Source organism: Calonectris borealis, chromosome 5, assembly GCF_964195595.1.
Source record: "Calonectris borealis chromosome 5, bCalBor7.hap1.2, whole genome shotgun sequence".
NCBI classification, from domain to species: domain Eukaryota; kingdom Metazoa; phylum Chordata; class Aves; order Procellariiformes; family Procellariidae; genus Calonectris; species Calonectris borealis.
This window is the reverse complement of record NC_134316.1, coordinates 43,340,486-43,360,479: the sequence shown is the minus strand read 5'-3', so window position 1 is coordinate 43,360,479 and position 19,994 is coordinate 43,340,486. Positions and strand designations below refer to the sequence as shown.

The following is a 19,994-nucleotide window of genomic DNA, read 5'->3' as shown; positions in this document are numbered from 1 at the left end:
CACAATTGGGAAAGTAATTCGATCAGCCTGTCAGGACTCTTCTCTTGTTTTTGGCACTAAAGCTAGTGCCTTTGGATAGTTGGCATTCCACGGATTATCATCCACTTGGGTACCAAAGACCAATACCTGTGTGCAATACTTGATTCTTTCCAGGATGGTGGAGAAGTTTGGCCGATACTCTGGGCTGTGCTGCCAGCACTGTGTCATGATCCGGTACCTTAAAATAAGTTTTAAAAAAAAAAAAAGTATCGATCAAGAAAGATAATTATGCAAAATGTGTTTCAGTACGAAGTGATCATGGGTCCAGAGGAACTGCACTCAGTACATGGCCCAAAGGAGGAGAGCAAAAGTGGATGTCATTTCTGCATCCTTGGATCCTAAGCCGTTAGGGGACCGCTACTTAAAGCAAATCCTATAGTGCTCTAAGCTGTATACAAGAGGGAGTGGCTCAAGAGACATTCAATAATACCCACCTAACACTGGGGGCAATCACCGTTCCCTGACTAAAGGGGTCTAAGTTGCCTTTGTCTAACCTGTTTGATACCCACTATCCCTTGGAGTGCTTGCGGGAGTAAGGAAATACTTACACTGGCCCTGGACAGTTTTTTGGTGGATCCATTCTTCCTCCACTGGTGACAAATTCCAGCACTTCCTGATTAGTTTTGCAAGGGTAGGGCATGTAGCCTAGAGAGAAAATCTCCCAAAGCAGCACACCAAAGGACCTGTGTCAGAAACCAGCCAAAAATACCAATTAGTTTCATTTGTGCTCCACAAACCTGGCACAAAGCTGTGTAGGTAACACCACAGCAACAACCTTTCGAAGCTGTAGGCCAACCACAGTAATGTGCAATTAGCGTGATTATGAGTCAACTTTGCTATAAAAAACCAATCAATCAAAACCTTTGCTCAAGCTCCAAAAGTAGCTTTGCAGAGGTTTCAAAATATTTGAATAACTCTGAAGTTGTTCTTTCTGCTGCATTTGTTATTTCTAGAGCAGGAATGCCAGAGCACCCTTTGCTATGTATGGTCTAACTGAAAAGAACTGTTAGATCTGGCATGGAGATTCCTACCTTACTTGGGAAGATGTTTGAATCGTTGTTTGGGAACAGGATGCTCAAGAATAAAATCAAGTAAGAGACATCCAGTGAAGCTGAAAGGCAGCAGCATTTATTTTTTGTCATGTTACGGTTGCTCTCCTTTTTTACATCCACGGGTCAGTTAGGCAGTGCCACTGAAAATAATGTGTGACTTAGAGCCAGGGGAGTCAAGAGGGTTCTGCCAGGACTTCAGCAGGGTCAGAATTTTAAAAGTCACTATTTGCTGCAAAGGTGGAAGAAATTTCCAGTACACACATGTTACTTATAATAGCCTTTTACAGGAACTGTAGCACTTTCCTTCAAAATATTTAGTACTTGCTGCTCGCAGTTAGGCGCTGATAAGCAATCCCTTGTCTTCCGGCATCACTAACAACTTCAGGAAACTGGGTCAGTGTGGCATTTAAGGGAATGTCTCAGTACAGTATATTGAAGAATCTACCGTATAAGGAGAGAGGCGTTCTTAAGCAACAGGAAAGCTTCCATTCCCCAGCACCTGTGCATGAAAGTGCTACTGTTGAGGGGGGTGCTTATTTTAAAGAAAGATCAAGTTACACGAGGAATCAATATATAAATATTTTTTCCTCAGCAACCAGCAAGGACTTCTGATTAAATCTGCTGTCATTTCATATACAATAGAAAAAAATTATACAAAAGAGTAATCCTGGGTGGTACAGAGAGAGTTATTTACAACCTATATAGGCAGGCCTTATCACTGATAGAAAATGGCAGATACTGAGGGTTGATGGAAGTGTCTGATGGTATTTGTCTGGATTTTTAACTGAGACTTCTTGGGAATCTAAACTGCCTTCTCTTTTCATTTCTTGATTGCCTTTATATGATACTCTACATTTATGTACAGTGAATTTTTATTACCTCCATTTATATTAGATTTTTTAATTCTTATTCAGAATTCTTTAGCCATGCTTCTACTGAATGCAGAGAGAAGACTTCTAATATTTTTCTGGGAAATTCTGATATTTTTTAAGGTTCCTGCTGAGCAGACATTTTTTTCTTGAGCAGTACATTTTTTTACCCTTATCACTGAGTAGCAGAAGTAATTAAAAGACATTTGTTACCAGGTATCAGTCTTGGAGGTGAAAATGCCCTCTAGAAAAGCTTCTGGTGGCATCCACTTGACAGGAAGCATGGCTCTTCCTCCCTTGCGGTAGTAACTTGCTCTGGGAAAGATAAAATGCGTGGAGAATGTCATACAGCCTGAAAAGGCTCAGATATATAAAAGATCTTATTACCACAGCAACAGCAGCTGGGGATTGCACGTGGCAGCGGGGGCCAAGCAAGAAAAAGGAAAAGCCATCAACACAAACAGTGCATTGAAGCAGTATTTTATACCCTCTTTGCAACTGGGATGGATACTGAGGATGTTGTAGGTGCACAGCTGAAGACATCAAATTTGCTGATGCTTTGCACAGGGTGCTGATGCAGCAAGTCTTCTTAACATCATAAACTGAGAATTATGGTTGTTTCTTTTTTTTTTAATTTAAGATTATTTATGCTCAACTACCTAATAAATTTGCCTGCGCTTGGTTTAGTGTCCACATGTGTTTGCATTGCTCCCTGGGGGCCAGTTGAAGTATATTGGCTAGTAGGTGTAGATGTGTTAATTTACAGTCTGTTACCTCCAGTTAGTTAACTGGTAATCAAATTCAGACATATAATGGACGGTTCCATTCCTTCAGATTCCATGAGACAGTTCAAACCGGTCAAAATGATACAGATTACTGAGTTATTCACAGGACTGAAACGGCCATTCACTTACCTATAAATATCCCTGGCCATCCCAAAGTCACCAATCTTGGCTATTCGGCCTGCTCCAGTGCAGGTCAACAGGCAATTCCTTGCAGCTATATCTCTTTTAAAAAAAAAAAAAAATTATTAATACTAATTCTAAACTCTTAAGTAGTTAAAGGAATAAAGAAAGAGGATTAGACCCAGTCCCGCAAGTCTTAGTTGAGTCATCTTTACACAAATGAGAAGAGCCTTATTAAAAATAAGAAATAATGCCAGCTACATTATCATTTTTATTAACCACAATTCTTAAACTGCATTCACATTACATTTTCTACCCACTGGTTTGCAAGCATTCCCCACTCCCACCTCCTTTCACTCAGGCAGAAAACAGGGTCATTATCAGACCAGGGACAGATCCAACCTCTTTTGCTTCAACCACATTATGACAGATTTCTTTCTTGCTCTTTTTTTTAAAGAGTGGCATCTCAGCGGTGTTTCCATCAGTTACAGATGTGATGCTGTTGGGCAGCCTTAGTAAACTGCTTGAAAAGTCAATGTAGGACCAGATTTGGTAAACTGTTGCTTTGTGGCTTCTGGATATCTCCCGTGGAACCAAGCAAAGCTACATATGGGAGCAGCCGTTTGCTGGGTGCAGGCTTAGCTTGTGACAAATGGCAGTGATGACTGCATGGCCAAGACGGAAGGATCTGTGTTCATTTTAAATACGCATTCTGAAAAGGAACTCATTAAAAATCATAGCACTGTGGGGGTCCTGTCGACTGCCAAGAAAAATGAGCTCCTTCAACAACTCATATGTTTCTTCCCACTGCCAGCCTTGAAAAATCCCTCAGGATTTGGAAGTCAAGCTCAGCTTTCTCTTCCATCATCAGCTGTGACTCCTAGATGACAAGACCTGCCCTTAGTGACATCTCCACAACCCCACTACCCTACCTTTTCCCCCTAGGATACCCGTTATCTGTAATGATAAACTTCTTCCCTTCCCAACCCACTCTAAGTAATGCTGACATCACTAACACACAACCTGAACAAACTTCCTTCTATACCGATTTCCTGAATTGTTGGCTAAAACAAAACAAGTCCATTCCCAGGTTGCTTATACTAGAGATCTAACAGTGCAAAAACTGACCCAGAGGGTTTTTAAAAGTGATATGCTGCTGTTAAAAAGAGTCAAGCGCTAATTTCTTCCATTTCTCTCCTGAAATGGAGATTGGTCTTGAGCAATCACAGCTGGTCTGTCCATTTGTTGACATAAATGTTAGAAGCTTTATGTGATGACTGCTGGGCTCAGTGACATATAATAAGAAAACCAGGGAACATCTACCTGACAGGAGAAATGAAAATTGATTTTATAAAACACTCGTGGAGAAAATTTCTGTTGAGTTTCTATTGGACTTCTTGCAGCACAAGCAAAAATTGGCCCTTATCATAAATATAATAGATCAGGGTAGGTGGAGATTGATGAATGATATTACTATTACAGTAAGGATTTTTAAAAAATAATGCTGTAGTAATTAACTCTGAAGTTTCCAATTAGAACACTGATCCCTTCATGTACTTATCAAGAGATCCAAGAGCCAAAACTTGTTGCATGCTCTTACTGCTCTTTTCTAATGACAGAAAACTCTAATCCTTTTTTCAAAGGAACTTACTTATTGTTCCAATATAAGGGAGACTGAAAACTGTCTCAGATGCTCTAACCATAAAGCCGTAACATATCCCATATCTCAATCTCATGGCTTTTTGCTCCGATTGCTGCTTGCCACTTGTTTCCCTCAGTTTCTCCAGTCTCTACTCACTGTTGCCTAGCTCTGCCTCTTTGCTCTGTGCAATGTCATGCATATGTACGCGTGCTTACGCGTGTGGGTGAATCAGTTGTCTACTTGCATAACTCCAGGCTGCACGTCGGTTTAGTTAGAGCCTGTGTGACCCTCTTGTGTGCAGGTCTCTCCTTCCCTTACACACAAGGGCTGAACTCAGCATGGAGTTCATACTCAGGAAGGAATTCAGTTGCACGCTATGCCTGGGAACGTTATGAGCTGAAACAACTATTAAACAGAAGCAAAGAAGTCCAATATCCCACTGGGAATTTTAAAAGGTGACCTATAATAACCTTTACCTCTTCTATAATATTTTATTCTTATTTGAAGCTTGCCATATCAACATTTTTTTTCTCTACAAAAGAGGAGAAAGAGGTGTGGACAGACAAATATGGGCTCCCCAAGACCACACAGCAGGTCAGCCGCTAAGCTGGGAAGGAAGCTTTAGGGTTGTGTTTTTGCCTCCTGTTATCCCTGTTGTACCCTTCTCTAGTCAACGGCTCACATATGATGGGCTGTCCTGTGCTGATGGGATAGGGAAAACATGCAGTCAGGATAGGGAGATCAGAACAGAGAGAAATGATACCTCATTGTCTACCAGCTAACACAGAGTGACACTACCATCTAGTGGACCACAGAGCTAATCTCAAATGTGTCTACATTGTAGGCACCTGAAAATTAACACTTGAAAACACCGCGAACAGAAGATTCCTTTCTCCCCAGCAGTGCAAAGAGCAGTGCAGAGCCTAACTCCTACCAAAAGACAGCGAGACCAGACCGAACATCTAAGCACAGGCCTGTATCGGTAGAGGAAATCTCTGTCTCCCCCCTGGAGATTAGTTCTGCCTAATCCACTGCAAATAGAAACTGTGTGAGCTTCGTGCTCCTTGAGATACATCAGAAGGGGCTGCACCTCCTCACCTGTGGATGAAATGATTCTCTTCCAGATATTTACAGCCGCAGGCGATATCCCGAGCTATGTTCAGCAGGTCCTGCATTGTTAGCGTGGATGGTTGATTCTGGAAAAGGACACACAGAAAATGGTAAGGGAAGAATAGTGGAGTAGAAGAATATAGTTCAGGCAGGGGATAATCGGAGAGGGGCAGAAAGAGGGAAAGAGAGAGACATACATACAGGGTGGGGGAAGGGTTAAATGAGTCAGGAGCAAAGAGGAACATAAGCAGATCAAAGTAAAGAGTTAGAAAACGAGTAAACTCTTATGTAAGCCAAAAAACTTTCAGAAGATTTTATTTCTCCTGAGCACAGTGCCTGCGCGCAAGCTGGCGAGACATTTAAGGCCTGGCCTGAATAGCTAGTAAAGGGGATGGGAGAGAACTATTCCCTACTGCTGTTGGACTTTGTGAACTCAAAAGACAAGCACATTTAAAAGGTGAGATGGAGAGAAAAAACCCACCCACTTTTAAAGACTGAGTTAATAAATTATCAACAGAAATTAGCACATGAACTCAGACAGAGAGCAAAGATGCGCGAGTGCACATCTCTGCACCAGCAGTCAGCACTCATCAACTTATCCCTTCTTGTGGAAGGAGAGAGATTGCCCTCAGGAGCAGTATGCAAAAAAGGGATGCTTTACCACAGGACTGCGGGACTGGTACTAGCCCTTCACCCTCTGCACTTCCCTAAGAACAATAAAGAAGTCTTTCTCCAGGAGCCCTGCTCATTTTCATCTCATCATTTATTTCCCCGTAGGGAAATTTCCTTGGTGTTTCTCCAGGAACTTCTGTATTGCTCTCGGGAAGGGTGGGGAGAAATTACTACACTGCTGATCAAAAGCCCTAAAAATATCAAATAAAGTGTTCTTTTTAAGGCTGCTTTTGTTTCTGGATGCTGTTATTGATGTAATTTCTCATGCTCAAACCACATAACATACACTACAGCTCTTGAGCACTATTTTTATTGGCTAGGCAAATTATTGTACAATGCTCTTGGACATCTGCCAGGGAGAATTATTATCGTTATAAAGTAGGCATTTCTGGAGAGGAAATGAAGAGCAAGGAGGAGAAATAGAACCACAGACTTCCAGCCTTATCTCTGCTCTGGGATCCCTCCGTCAGAAGACTGTGATGGGACATACATTTTCTCTGCAGCCAGGGAAACTTGAAATACATTAATGATGGGGCTAGTTCTGTTTTCAGAAAAGGCATACAGGGACATTTTTTTGAGTACTAATTGGACTTCAACTATTGTATTTGCTATCCGCTAGCATACCAGCTAACATAGCAGCAGGTTTGTTTTCACATGATACTTAAAAAATAACTGTTTTTTACCTTACAACTATATAAAAAATTCAAATAAAAGTATTTATTATTCTCTGCTGCCCACAGACCTTATCTACTCACAGAAATTGTACCACTTTCACTTATAAAGGCCAAAAATAAAGATATACAAACTCCTCCATCTGGGTGCTATTAAACCACTGTAAATGCATTTAATTAGTATATTTACTCCTGTATGAGGAAGAGATTAAGCTCGATCTTTTAACAACGTGTTAATACCAGCATAGGCGTATACACACATGGAGCTATATTGTCATAACTATTTGGGGGGGATGTGTGTGTGGAGGAGAAGCTGTGCAACTGCATCATGCGGTGTGGGAGTACATGAGGCACCAATCGGCCTCCTCCTACCCCTGCAGGCAGCCAGCATAGGCACCCTAATACAACAAGAAGTAACGCAGGATCAGGCCTAACTCTTCTTGTTTTTGAAGTCTCCACTCAAGCAGAGATATATACTTATTTAACAGAGGTGCCCAGGATCACACTGTTAAGAAGCAAGAACACATATCTGGAATCAGGTATTAATTATAAGAACGCTGAAACTAATTAATGCCAAATATTCACTGTACTTGGTTGGCATCAATATAGTATTAGAAATCAGAGATAATTTGCAAAAAACCTCATGACAGCTTTTTATAAAGGTGGGGTTTTTTTAAACAAAATTATTTGACTTGATAATTTCATTTGCATTGATTTAAATCCCTGTCCCAGTGCTACATGCAGGCTCAGCTCTTCAAGTAGTATAGATTTGTGCGTCTCCATATGGTGCTGATACACACCTGCTGAGGACCTAGTGCTACAAATTCCCATTACTGCATATCAGAGTTATAACTTCAGCTCCTCACACACCACCACAGTGCACAGAAAACATGGCAGACATTGAGAAAAGAAAGCCCCTTAATTTGTAGTCCAGTTGACAGAGAACTCTGGAATGGCAGGACAGGATTTTACTCTTTCCTCCTCAGTTACTAATAGACCGGAGTTCTGGCATTGCTTTCATTTTCTGTCACTGACATCAGCTTACGTCAAGCAAACAGACGTATGTAGCCAGAAGTTTGTAGGAGCTGGGACGTATACTGCCTGGCTTCAGTGCCTTCATCCGATTCATAAAAATAATAAAAACAGTTGTACTGAAATCAACCACAAGCCTAGCAGGGAAGTTATCTCACCGCCCTGGGTCGATTCTGCCGAAGAAAGCTCTTCATATCTCCTCCAGCCATGAGCTCAAGCAGAATGAAGCGAGGCAGCGTCTGTAGGCTAACACCGATGCACTGCACGATATTTTGGTGATTGAACTTACTGAAAGCCAAGATCACAGCAACATGGAAGAGAAAGGCAGCATTAGTACCTGGCCAACATCCATCATACGCACTGCGCCTTGAGCTTCGACAACCTGGATTGAAGCAAATCCTGATGCAGTGCAAGTTACCAAGCAAATTCCTACTTCAGCCATATCAAAATGCCTCTCCGATTATGACAGCCCCAAGATCAGGGTTATGCCTGGCTTTGCCCATGAAGGGCTTTCAACAGAAAACTCTCAGCTATTTTTGTGCAAACAAAGGGTAAAAGCCCAGGACCTTCACTGCAAAAAGCACTTACTTAAGCCAATAGTTCTACAGATAGGAAAAGCCAAAAGGCTGCACGTATGCTTAGCTACTGCCTGAAAGCCACAATGAGAAAAGCTTTTCACACTTTCTTCTTCTTCAGCTGCCAAGCCTGCTTGTATAAAAACTCTTACTTTTATTTGCAAGAGATAATATAGTTTAAGCCCTAGCAGCCAAACCTAAAAACTTACCTCCTTGGCACAAAGCCTGTGTTGTACCACCTTGGTGCTGGTCTTGCAGAGGCTGAACTTCTGAGTCACTGGACAGGTGGCTCTAATCTTTAGCTTTCCTATTGCTTTCCATTCCATCACTGAAAATTTGTTTTAGCAGGGGCTTCGGGACATGATTTATACTTAGTAAAAGGGCAATGGGATTCTTTGAAAAGGAAAACATTTCAAACACAGAACTTGTTTGTACAAAAATGTTGTGCCTGTTTACTTCTCTGAACATGACCAGCAGAACCAACCAGCAGAATTTTTTGTTTTGGGTGGGATAGAGTTAATTTTCTTCACAGTAGCTCATATGGTGCTATGTTTTGGATTTGTGGTCAAACAATGTTGATTACACATTGATATTTTAGCTATCGCTGAGCACTGCTTACACAGCGTTAAGGCTTTTCACCCCACCCCACCAGCGAGCAGGCTGGGGGTGCACAAGAAGTTGGGAGGGGACACAGCTGGGACAGCCGACCCCAACTGACCAAGGGGATATCCCATGCTATATGACATCAGCAATAAAAGCTGGGGGAAGAAGGAGGAAGGGGGGCCATTCGGAGTTTGGCATTTGTCTTCCCAAGTAACTTACGCGTGATGGAGCCCTGCTTTCCTGGAAATGGCTGAACACCTGCCTGCCGATGGGAAGTAGTAAAAGAATTCTTTACGTTGCTTTGCTTATGTGCCCAGCTTTTGCTTTACACTGTCTTTATCTCACCCCACAAGTTTTCTTAATCTTGCCCTTCCGATTCTCTTCCCCATCCCACTGCTGTGTGGGGCTGAGCTGCCTACTGGCATTAAACCACAACAGATGTGCAACAAAAGAACCTCAGTTACTTTGTTTAAGATGAACAAGTAGCTGAAACCAGTAACTCATATGCTACTAAAATGCCATCTGGTGAAAAATAAGGCTGGATTTCTTTTCCGAACCCAAGCAAGTGGATTAATAATTCTTATTACCTGCTTTACTCCTTTTCCCCGTGCCCACCCTTAGTATAAAAACCTTAAACTATACCTGATAATCAATGCTTCCATCAGGAAATCCATCTCATCCTGCTCAGAGCAGACTTCTGGCAGGGTCTGTTGAAAGGTAAAGACAGTGAGGACCATCCCACCAAAGAATTGAGAACATTTAGGTGACCACCAAAGGAAAAAGAAAAAAAAAAAAGAAAAGAACAAGCATGTAACATGTGAATGACTTCAGGAACCTACGAGGAGGGCCTCATCTTTTCAGTGCCCAGTTTTTTGGGCTGCACGTGACCCATTTGGTAGTTAAAGTCAGAACAGGAAACTGGTGACCTACTTGGAGATTTTTTGTGTGCATTTAACTATATGCAGTGTTCTGGAGGAAAATAGCTTCAGGTACACATCAAGAAAGGCACTAGCTGGGGAGTTACAGATCTAGTAAGCACTTTAAAATGACAGGTGTTAACTTATTCTCCCTTTTCTATATGTCCACATTGCAGCACATGTTTCCATGTCGTATAACACATACCGTCACATGATTTAAATAATTGTGTCACGTGGCCTTATAGCCTTCTCTCCTGCCAGCAGATTTGGACAGCATCTGCCACTGATAAACATGAACTGAGAGCGCAGGCAGCAGTAGAAGCAGCGCCTGCTACTGTGCCCACCGTTTTAACGTTACGGGATGGTTTGGCGGAGCTGTGTGTAGTGCCTGCTGCCGAACTGCACGCAGAGAGGTGGACGTTTACTGCTCAGCGTGGTGAGGCTGGCATGGAAACAATTCTTGTCATCAGCAGTGTGGGATACAGAAGACAGGGTTGCATTTTCCTATCTCAAATAAGTGATTGCTTCACACAGGACAGTGCAGATGATCTATTAAATTGGTGGAATGCCCATAAACAATATGTGGAGTATGTTTGCAAATAAATTTTTTAATTTATTCCCAGTCTGCACCTGCTTCTTCTGCAAAGTTAGATCAGGACTGTTACGCTCCATCATGGAACAAGGTGAGCACGGCCACAGCTTGGGCCCCATAGACACTCTACCAGTTTCCAGCCGGGAAGAAGAGCGGCCTTTTGGTGATGTTCAGGGTGTTCACTTTACAGGGAACTGGGAGAAGAAGTGGGGAGTCACAGCCCTAACAAGTAGCCATCGTTGCTGAGACTTGCAAAACTGGTGACATCCTCACTGGATTATCAGATTATTAGCAGAACAACATGCCGATCTACTTCTGTTTGCCGCTATGCTGTGGTGCTTCCTCCAGTCTGGACTGTGAAACTGGGTTGGGCCATTACAACTGCTTGCTAGCGTCTGCTCTGGGTTTTCATGCACGTTTGTTCAGCGGCACAGGAAGTTCATAACAAAATGCCATAATGCATGATCCCTTCACTTTTTTTTTTTAAAAAGAGGGTTTTTAAAGACAGGACGAATAACAATAGAACTTCTTTTTATTAATGAGATCTACATTTTGGGCTGAACTCTTAGAAGTAGATTTGCTTTTCTGAGTCACAAGCTTATAAAAGAACAAAAGTAGGCTATGAGCATCCTTAACTTCAGGGCTGAGTAACTGACAATCCTGAGGCAACAGCAGTAATTTCACAGAAAACCAGCCTGTTATCTCTTGCCATTAATGACATGGAAATTAGCACGGTATCACAATATATATTCACAGCAGCATATTTAACACTGCAATACTAAGACTCTACCTGAAAGTTTCACATATGGTAGATAAACACTACTCTCAGTATAAAGGAAATGTAATTGAGAAACAATACAAATTTTTAAATATGGTAATGTCATATGAAAAACTTAGGAGAAAGCACTCAAAACCACTGAAATGCAGAAGTAGTAATATATAAGCATTACTATAAATGTTTACTGTTTGCTGTCATATAAATGCTTCATACTAATATTTGCCAGGGCTTTCTTTTCTTTATACAAGATTTAGAAATCCCCTTCTAGTCCGCAATGCCCCCAAAATATCTGTTTGTTGCCTTTTTTTTCCCCTTAAGTTTCTTTTTTTCTTGGCTACTCAGATCTATAAAAATCATTGTGGCAGAAAAGCCATCGTGGCAGATTCTCTGCTGGGGTGAACTAGTGGTTCTGTGTTGATTTCAAGGGAGCTATATTTATTTATGTTGATAGAGAATTTGTTCTTATTTTATTTTAACTAATCGTATTATGCAGTCTTCAGGTGACTAATTCACACAACTTCCCATCTGAGGGCACTGATTCTATCTCTCCTGAGCAATGGTAATGGAGCTTACAAAAGAAATTGCCCTTTTTAGATTCTCCTCCTAGTTAGATCACAACTTACAGCCACTAGGCATGCACCAAACAAGACAGATGCTTTACTTTCAACCTGCTGCTAGTGCCATACAGCTTAAAAATCAAAGTTTATAATTCCCGGATGCAGCAATGTGTGGAAACCTGCATCACACACATGCATACGTCATTATGCATGTGATGAACGTGAATCTCCAACTGCAATAATAATAATAAGATAATATGGCTCCTATGGGTGATTATTGTTGTATAAGAAATTTGTGGGTACTGACCTTGATAGCCACTTGAAGAGGGTTGGGATCCCCTGCAATGCCTACCACGGTTCCCTCATAAACCTCACCAAATGCACCATGACCTAGGGCCCTGAAAGAAAAAAAGAGAGAACAAATGTTACTATGCCCCTGGATCCAGTATTGGCCAAGCTCTTCTCTTCATCCAGTCCAAGAACAGGAATAGAACCTGCTGTAAGAGATGGAATCAACAACAGAGTTTTGTTTTCATCTCAAAGCCTCTAAAAATAACTTCTCAGTATTTTCTGTCACTGTCACTAAAGCAGAGAGGTTGGATCCTTAATGGTTCTGAACAAATAAAGCAGCCTGCTCAATTCTAGGGTCCTATCACCAAGTATGGCAATAGCAAGGCAAGAAGGAACTGGAAAACAACAGAACAAGGTAGCTGCAAGCTGATGTCTCCAAGAGATGGTGTAAGACAGCACATAAGAATGATCAAGTTTTTCATTCTAAAGTTTACATATTTTTGATCAATATCATCTGGATGGTATGGAGCCGAAGAGCAACCTAGTGTGTGTTCCCTTGTGACAGGACATTTCCTTGTGACAGGACATTTCCTTGTGACAGAAAATGCTGAAAAAGAAATGCTGCTACAAATTTGGAAGGGAGTTACTGCCAGGTGGCAAGTGTAATCCAGGACATCATATAAAAACACAGAGGTGAAATACCCTATGTTTTGTGTGGGAACATGGAACAGGAGACTCATGAAATTATACTTCTGCTTGAGAACTTTATGGAATCAAAATATCTTCGAGAACATAGTAAGTGTCATATCTGTTGTATTTTGGCTGGCTTGGATTAGGTGCTTTCCAGTTAGTCACACAGGTGGCCCTCGTTTTCTTGTCCTGGATACTTGATGATGAGTAAAACAAGCATGTGAGCCCTACCTCTGTCTGCTTCAAGCTGCCTTTCCTGTCCTGTGCCAGAGAGCAACCCCTGCTGCAAGCCTTACCGAAGCAGAGAGATGTTCTTCCGTGGGATCTCCTTCAGCTCACTCAGAGTGGCAGCCTTCCCTGCAAAGCAGTAGTTGGGGTTGTAATCTGTCATGATGGCTGATGTGCGGATTTTGCTCAGTTTATATTCTGGGCTCTGCAGTCGTGCTCTGGCTCCTTCCAGCTGCTGCTTCTTAAGGTGATAAACTGGGGGTGGGGAGACAAATAAAAATGCACAAACGAGATCGACACCTGGAGACAAAAGACAACGCTGGCCACGCAGAACAGAAAGAAACCAACTCCGTAATTATAAAGGTTCAAGAAATATCTTTAGCTCACCAGTATCATGCTTTTCTCCATGCTTTGTACTGATTTAATACTGGATATGCAAACAGTCTTACTCCTGCAGAGTCCTAATCACCTGGGAGCAACTTAGGTTTCCTCTGCTTCTTTGAACACTGGCTGAGGAAAGGCTGCTCCACAAGACACCTTGCTGACATTGAGTCCCAAAAAGCATACCATCTCCCTGAATGAATTATATGTTTAATTACAGACTGTGACTTCAGCCTATATAGCAGTGGCTGCTAAAGAAATGCCTGCTAAGAGGGCTTTCCAAGCTCTTTTCTCTGTAGCAAATACCAGAACAGAGCAGTTCTTGTCCTTTGGGATTATGCTTGTGCCTAACTGTGGGGTGCAGATGTTTCCTATGACTTCTTTCTCGCTGTCCCTCTCATCCATTTGGGACACCACAGCACTCTGGCTCCAAGTATTAGAAGCAGTAGCATGTGGTTGGATGATCTCCTTTGTCTGATTTAACTGGGAAAAGCCAAGTCAAAGGATGATAAGGAGTAAGTGTTTCTTACTGATAGATAGGCTGCCACAAGTGAGGATCATTCCAAGCACCACAATCACAGCCACCACAGCTAGGAGGAGCGGGACAGGAGGGTTTCCCTCTGGGATAAGATTCTGGGGCACTAGAAAAAGAAAAAATAGAGGTGCATTAATCAGAAAACAATCAGAACTGCTGTAAAGCATCCCTCTCAAGGTTGCTCCTATTTCAGAAAACAATACAGAGATCATGGCCAGACCATCTTATAAAAATTACAGCAAATCCCTCTACAGCCCTGGAGGTTGAAAAAATCCCTAACTAATTTTTAAAACATTGTGAAGATAAAAAACTAACTGATAAAACACAGACTGTTTATCCATTCTTCAGTTTTTTTAAATGGGTAACACCACTGTTCCCAAGTTGAAACTCTACAGTCTTGAAGCTTTGGAGTTGCAAGAGACTCTGTCAGTGAACACCAGGCATCAGCTGAACAGGCGCAGTGGGAAACTGCTGTGGAAGGAAGTAATTTGTGGCTTAAATAACTCAGCAGTAGGTGGTATGTTATACCGGAGAGGTATTTACGCTTAAATATCTGATACACTGTGCCCATTCAGGAAACTTACACTGTGTCTCTTTACAGATATTTTACCTTCTACCAAATCTAAACCTGAATTTTGGAGATGTTGATAGAGATGCGGCTCCGTGTGCAAGGAAAGGACATCAGGAATTTTCAGTCATATGTTTGACTGACATTTCTTACAACACTGCGTTCACCAGAGCCACCAGCTGTAACTTGGGGATTTGACCATTAAAAAAGCCAGGAGGAGAGACAACGCAAAGAATACAGACATTATCCACCGAGGATAAAACTCCACATCTTACCAGTGCAGGTGACATTGTCGTTGGCTAGCACAGCCCCCATCTCACATTGGCAGACTGGCAGGTTGCTGTCAGGGTCCCGCTTACAGTTGTCTGAGTGGCAGTGGCTGCAGTTAAGATAGATCTGAATCTCTACCTCACCGTGACTCTCCATGGCTGAATGAGGAACCAGACACAACAGGCGGGTTTAGTTTAGCTTTTCCCATCTTGTTCCGGTAAGGAAAAAAATAGAGCAGGTACCTACACCTTCTCTCCTTCTCTGCAGCAGAGCAGATAGTCCAACAGGGGGTGAACACATGTCAGAAACCTTAGGGGGGGCAGGAGGGAAGAAGAGATTGGGTCCCTCAAGCAAACAGAGAGGTCTTGAAGTGAATTGATCTGGAAATGTCTGGGACTGACATTGTGCAGTTGAACTTCATGACTGATGTCTCTCCTGGCTTAGAAATTGAGAGGAAAAAGGTCCCGGAGCACTATAGATGTATTTAAAGAAATGACCACAGCTAAAGATCTGGCCTGCAGAGTGAAATATGCCTGAATGAAATCCATAAAAAGCAAAGACAGGAGAAGAGGGAGCAGGAAAGAGGAAATTGAGAGGAAGAAGGAAAAAGGAGGAAGAAAAGAACTACGACGAATAAGAAGTAGCATATTGTACCTGCCAGGGGATGCAAGAAGATCTCTCCAATGGGGTTCACAAAAGAGATGCCGTCCTGCCCACCAGCTGCGATATCATCATTATCAGAGGCATGCCCCCCTGGGGAAAGAAGAGTATGGCTAGCTGATCAGTGCTGCGTGCTGCAAAACGTGATGCCTCTGAAGGGCTGCACTCGTTCCTGGCTCTTATCACCTGGGGTCACTCTGCAGCCTTCCAGGGATACATTAATATGTATCGTGTCCTTGACAATAAACACTCACTTGACCCAGCCAAGCCAGGACCAAGGCTAGTGAAGTGACTTATTCCAATGTAGGTTTCCCAGTTCAGCACGGTAAAAATATATTTGCTTTAAATAGAAAACAGAAATGGAACATTTTCCCTGGGCAACTTGGGGACAAATGAAGGGGTGATTCAACACACCTTCCAAATACTAAATAACGTAGGAATGCTTCTATAACCTTGATTTCCCCAATTAAAGAGAGATGGTGGAGAGTGAGGCAGGTTTTATACCATTCAGCTTGAAGCATCTGTGAATCACCTTCTGCAGTAGTGTACTGAGAGCTCTAGCCCTTAACTGCAGGTACTCTGAAGGGTACAAAATTAGACAGCATGACCATTCCTCCACCAGACCTACCTCTGTAGCCTCCGCCTCCTCCACCAGAAGTACAAGCTCCTCCTCCCCCACCGAAGCCACCAGAGGTGGCCCATTGGAGCTTGGCTAGTGCTTGGGGACAAGCTTGACCGCCTTCTCCACCTTCCAGAAGGGACTTCCCAGCCTGAGGAAGCAGAGTCTCATCTTGCCAGCCACCACCTCCACCTTCACAGTCAGAGAGTGAGAGAACAAAACAAGAACAGGTGAGGGAAGCACAAGCAGAGGAAAGAAGGAGAGATACTGTAAAGAGACAGAGATTGGCCCTTATTAATTTCTTAAGTGCCTGCATTCAAGTCAAGTCCTTCTTTAAGAATAAGAGAATAGCTCCTTGTTGCCGTGGATAATAACGAAGTGGAAACCTAATGCACAACCTGTGGTATGTGCTGCATAACCAGCACCTTAGCACCAATTTCTAGTGGCATTAGAGAAATCAGGAGCCCACCACTCCCCTTCAGGATAACCGGTTAAGGCTTTCAGCCATGTGAGATGCTGAGCTTCCCGGAGAAATAAAAAATAAACTGGATTTCCTCACATTCCTCTAGCGGCCCCTCTATAAGGATATTACAGGAGGAGATGGAAAACCACTGGGCTTTTTTGTCTCTTACGAATGGATTCTAGGCACAGCTGTTACAAGATTATAAATAAGCTTCCAGTTCTGGTATAATTCCCACAATATACTTCTTGTTGTTAGGGTTTCAGAAGAGTAACAGGGAAGAAGTCTTCTCTTCAAAGGCCGTTGTTACAATGTGGAGGACTGGGCTCCATCCCCCAAATACCATTTTCACTGAGTCCTTTCAAAGAAGAGAGGAGCCCTCCTATGGAATAACCTCTACTGGAGCACTCATCACCTGTCCTGTGCATTCTCTTTTTATCTGGTGACACACCACATAAGAAGACACCCTTTATAGACTACCAGCATATTTCCAACAACTACTGCCACAGAAAAACTCCAAAAGACCAAAGAGAAGCCCCTCGCTTCATGCCTACAGGACAACTTGTGTATTCAGCCATCTGATTCAGACCCTGTGTGGTTTTAGCATCTCACCTGCTGCCCCAGTCTTCCCACTGACTCCAGGTACTGCAGTGCTGTTCTCAAATTGCTCCAGGGGTACGTCATCCAGGGAGCTGTCCTGAGCCTTCAGGTAGGCTTTCCTCCTCCTCCTGCTGCGATGAGCAAAGGTCGAAAATCCCATCCTTCTGCTGGAAAACCCCCCATCAAACATCAGAAAAACTTCACATCCCTTGGATATGTGAACTCACACAAACTCATCAAAAAGCATGAAAGCATCCCAAAGAAGAGTGGCCCGAGGCCAGGGCAATGCTACTGATTGTCTCCTAACTGCACTACAAAAATGCTTTACACAGTGTTTCTGTGTACAAAAATAACTGTTTAACCGAACACCAGGGGGTTTGGGTTTTCTTTTTCGTAGGACTGCTGCCAGTATTAAAGTGGGATCTTGGTGTTATTCCCAGACCTGAGCTGTCAAGAACCGAGGAACCAGTTCAGCTAGCTTAGGGACAGTGACAAGTATGATCAAGGATATGAAAAGAGATAAAGAATTTAAATTAAAAAGGCAAAAAGACAAAGAGAGGCAGAAGGATAGGGAGGGCGGGAGAGAGTGAAAGAGACAGGAGGGAGATGGAGACTCCTTTTTCATCACCTTTTTTTAAGAACTGAGTATCATGTGCCATGACTGACAGTGAAAGCTAGTTGCTCTGCTGGACACTGCTCAGGCAGGATGCAAAGAGGAAATACTTACTCTAAAGATGTAGGTTGCTCCTCCTCCACCCCCACCTCCTCCAGCCCAGTCCTTCAGGTCCTTTTTTTTTTTTGTAATCTTCTTCAATGAGAGATGACTCCCCTAAGCAGATCTTCTGGGTTTCAGGATTGCCCTGAAAGGAGACAAGAGATGCACTCAGATATCAGCAAGAGGCAATACCAAAGAATTCATGCTGAAAAGAGACAACTTTTGAGCCTAAGCGACAAAAGGACTTTCAAATCATTGGGTCTAGCATTAGAAGATGCATATATAAGCATTCATGTCACCAATTTCTGTTTGTCATGAGTGGGTTTTTTGTCATTACGTATGTCTAATACAGGGGCCACTGTAGTTAGTGGGAAGATTCCCACTGGTTTTGATAGGCTTTGGATTCAGACCTTAGTATTTAAACTTCAAGAGTATCTAAGACAGTGCAGCCACAATGCTGCTGGATGCTTCCATAACTAATATTAAATTATCTGAAACCCTGGCAGACAGAAAGAAACCTAGGCTGTGGAAAAATAAGAGAGGGAGCACACAACTCTCGTCTACTAGCTCCCTGCTTAAAATAAGCAGAAGCAAGCTGTTGAAGAACTTATTTCAAACACCAGGAGCTTAAAGCAAAGTTCCTGTGGGCTTTGTATTTGTTTGTGCATTTTGGGATTGTTTTTCTTTTCAGAGTTCTTTATATTTGTTTTGAGATTCTTTCTAACTTGGTTTATTGGTTCTTCCCAGTCTCCTGATTGGATTTCATTGCTGGATCCTGGGATTTCTATCTTTTATCACCAAACCCAAGCCACCCACTGAATTGCATCTGCAAAGCCTCTGCCCACATGTGCTTGTGCAGCCCTCACCCCAGGGCAGGCATCCTCCCCCTGCTGCCCCACTAAGATGTACAGCAGCTCGTCTTTCTCCAGCTGGAAGGTGGCCGAGATGAAGACCCCGTGGGACCGCTTATTGTGGTTTTTGGCTCCCTTCCCACCAGCTGCTCCATAGGCAGAAATCCTGGAAGAAAAAGTAAGTAGTTAAAGAGGCAAATCTCACACTTCTCATCCCCAAAGCAACTCCATCTGCAAGCTCTCCCCAGCCTGCAATCCCAAACAGGCATTGCTCCAGAGCAGGCTCCCCTGCTGCAGCATCTCATGGCTGTTCTTTGTCTGAGACCCATGCAGCTGAGGCTGCTCAGGAGGATAGACAAACTCTACACCAGAGCACTGGAGACAGAGACTTCAGGAACAAATAGCATGAGCTGGGGTAGCAAAATCTAGAAGACCAAGGCTTTGGGACTGAAACGATAGCAGCACTTCCGCTTGACCGCAAGCCCACAGTCACTCCTATTCTGATCTCTTCTAAGTCACCACTCCACCCTTCCATGCTTCACAGACACAAATCCTTACAGCTAGCGCTCCTATTTCTCTTTTACTTCACTGCCCCCTCCACCCACTCAGTACAGAAGGTCCCACACTGCTTGCTGAAACTCCACAGACAAAAAGTAGTTAAACGTGGCTGCCTCTCCAGTACACAGATACTCACCTGTATCGGTTTGTGGCTGGCACTTTCCAGACTTGCACTCCCCGGAGCCTGCCCTCTTTCTCCACAGTCACCGACACGTTGCTGTTCTTATAGGCGCTGTCGCACTGAGCTTGAGTTGGCCCGCGTGGACCACTGGCACCACATGTTGTGAACCACCAGAGAACAACAGACGTGTCCCCTGTGACGAAAGCAGCAAGAGCAGGGGCAGATGTGAGCTTCCCTTTATTGCTCAGACATGTGCAATAACTCGCAGAACTATATAACCACAGGGCAAGTGTCACTGAACCAAACAACTGTTCCTGTTGATATCTTTCCTTAATGATCCTTCGATAACAAAATTCACATTATTATTATTCACAAAGAACATTAATGATTTTTATATGAAAAACCAGATGATCAAGAGAAAGACCATGTTGGA

At 43.0% G+C, this 19,994-nt stretch overlaps 1 protein-coding gene and 1 long non-coding RNA gene across 2 annotated transcripts in view; one reads left to right on the top strand and one right to left on the bottom strand.

The window, feature by feature from the left end:
• The window catches only part of LTK (leukocyte receptor tyrosine kinase), a 56,885-nt gene that overhangs the window by 6,099 nt on the left and 30,792 nt on the right, over positions 1 to 19,994 (bottom strand). Inside the window, 20 exon segments of the mRNA XM_075152140.1 lie at positions 127 to 217; positions 588 to 722; positions 2,174 to 2,275; positions 2,875 to 2,967; positions 5,606 to 5,703; positions 8,151 to 8,280; positions 9,813 to 9,877; positions 12,322 to 12,412; positions 13,292 to 13,478; positions 14,135 to 14,308; positions 14,702 to 14,730; positions 14,976 to 15,135; positions 15,632 to 15,730; positions 16,266 to 16,448; positions 17,329 to 17,430; positions 17,433 to 17,480; positions 18,040 to 18,107; positions 18,109 to 18,176; positions 18,898 to 19,048; positions 19,577 to 19,754. Coding sequence (XP_075008241.1) covers positions 127 to 217; positions 588 to 722; positions 2,174 to 2,275; positions 2,875 to 2,967; positions 5,606 to 5,703; positions 8,151 to 8,280; positions 9,813 to 9,877; positions 12,322 to 12,412; positions 13,292 to 13,478; positions 14,135 to 14,308; positions 14,702 to 14,730; positions 14,976 to 15,135; positions 15,632 to 15,730; positions 16,266 to 16,448; positions 17,329 to 17,430; positions 17,433 to 17,480; positions 18,040 to 18,107; positions 18,109 to 18,176; positions 18,898 to 19,048; positions 19,577 to 19,754 — 2,252 coding nt within the window.
• Positions 12,881 to 18,904, top strand: LOC142083067 (uncharacterized). Its single transcript, XR_012673948.1, has 3 exons — positions 12,881 to 13,100; positions 14,741 to 17,425; positions 18,779 to 18,904. It is a non-coding gene; the product is annotated as an uncharacterized LOC142083067 (long non-coding RNA).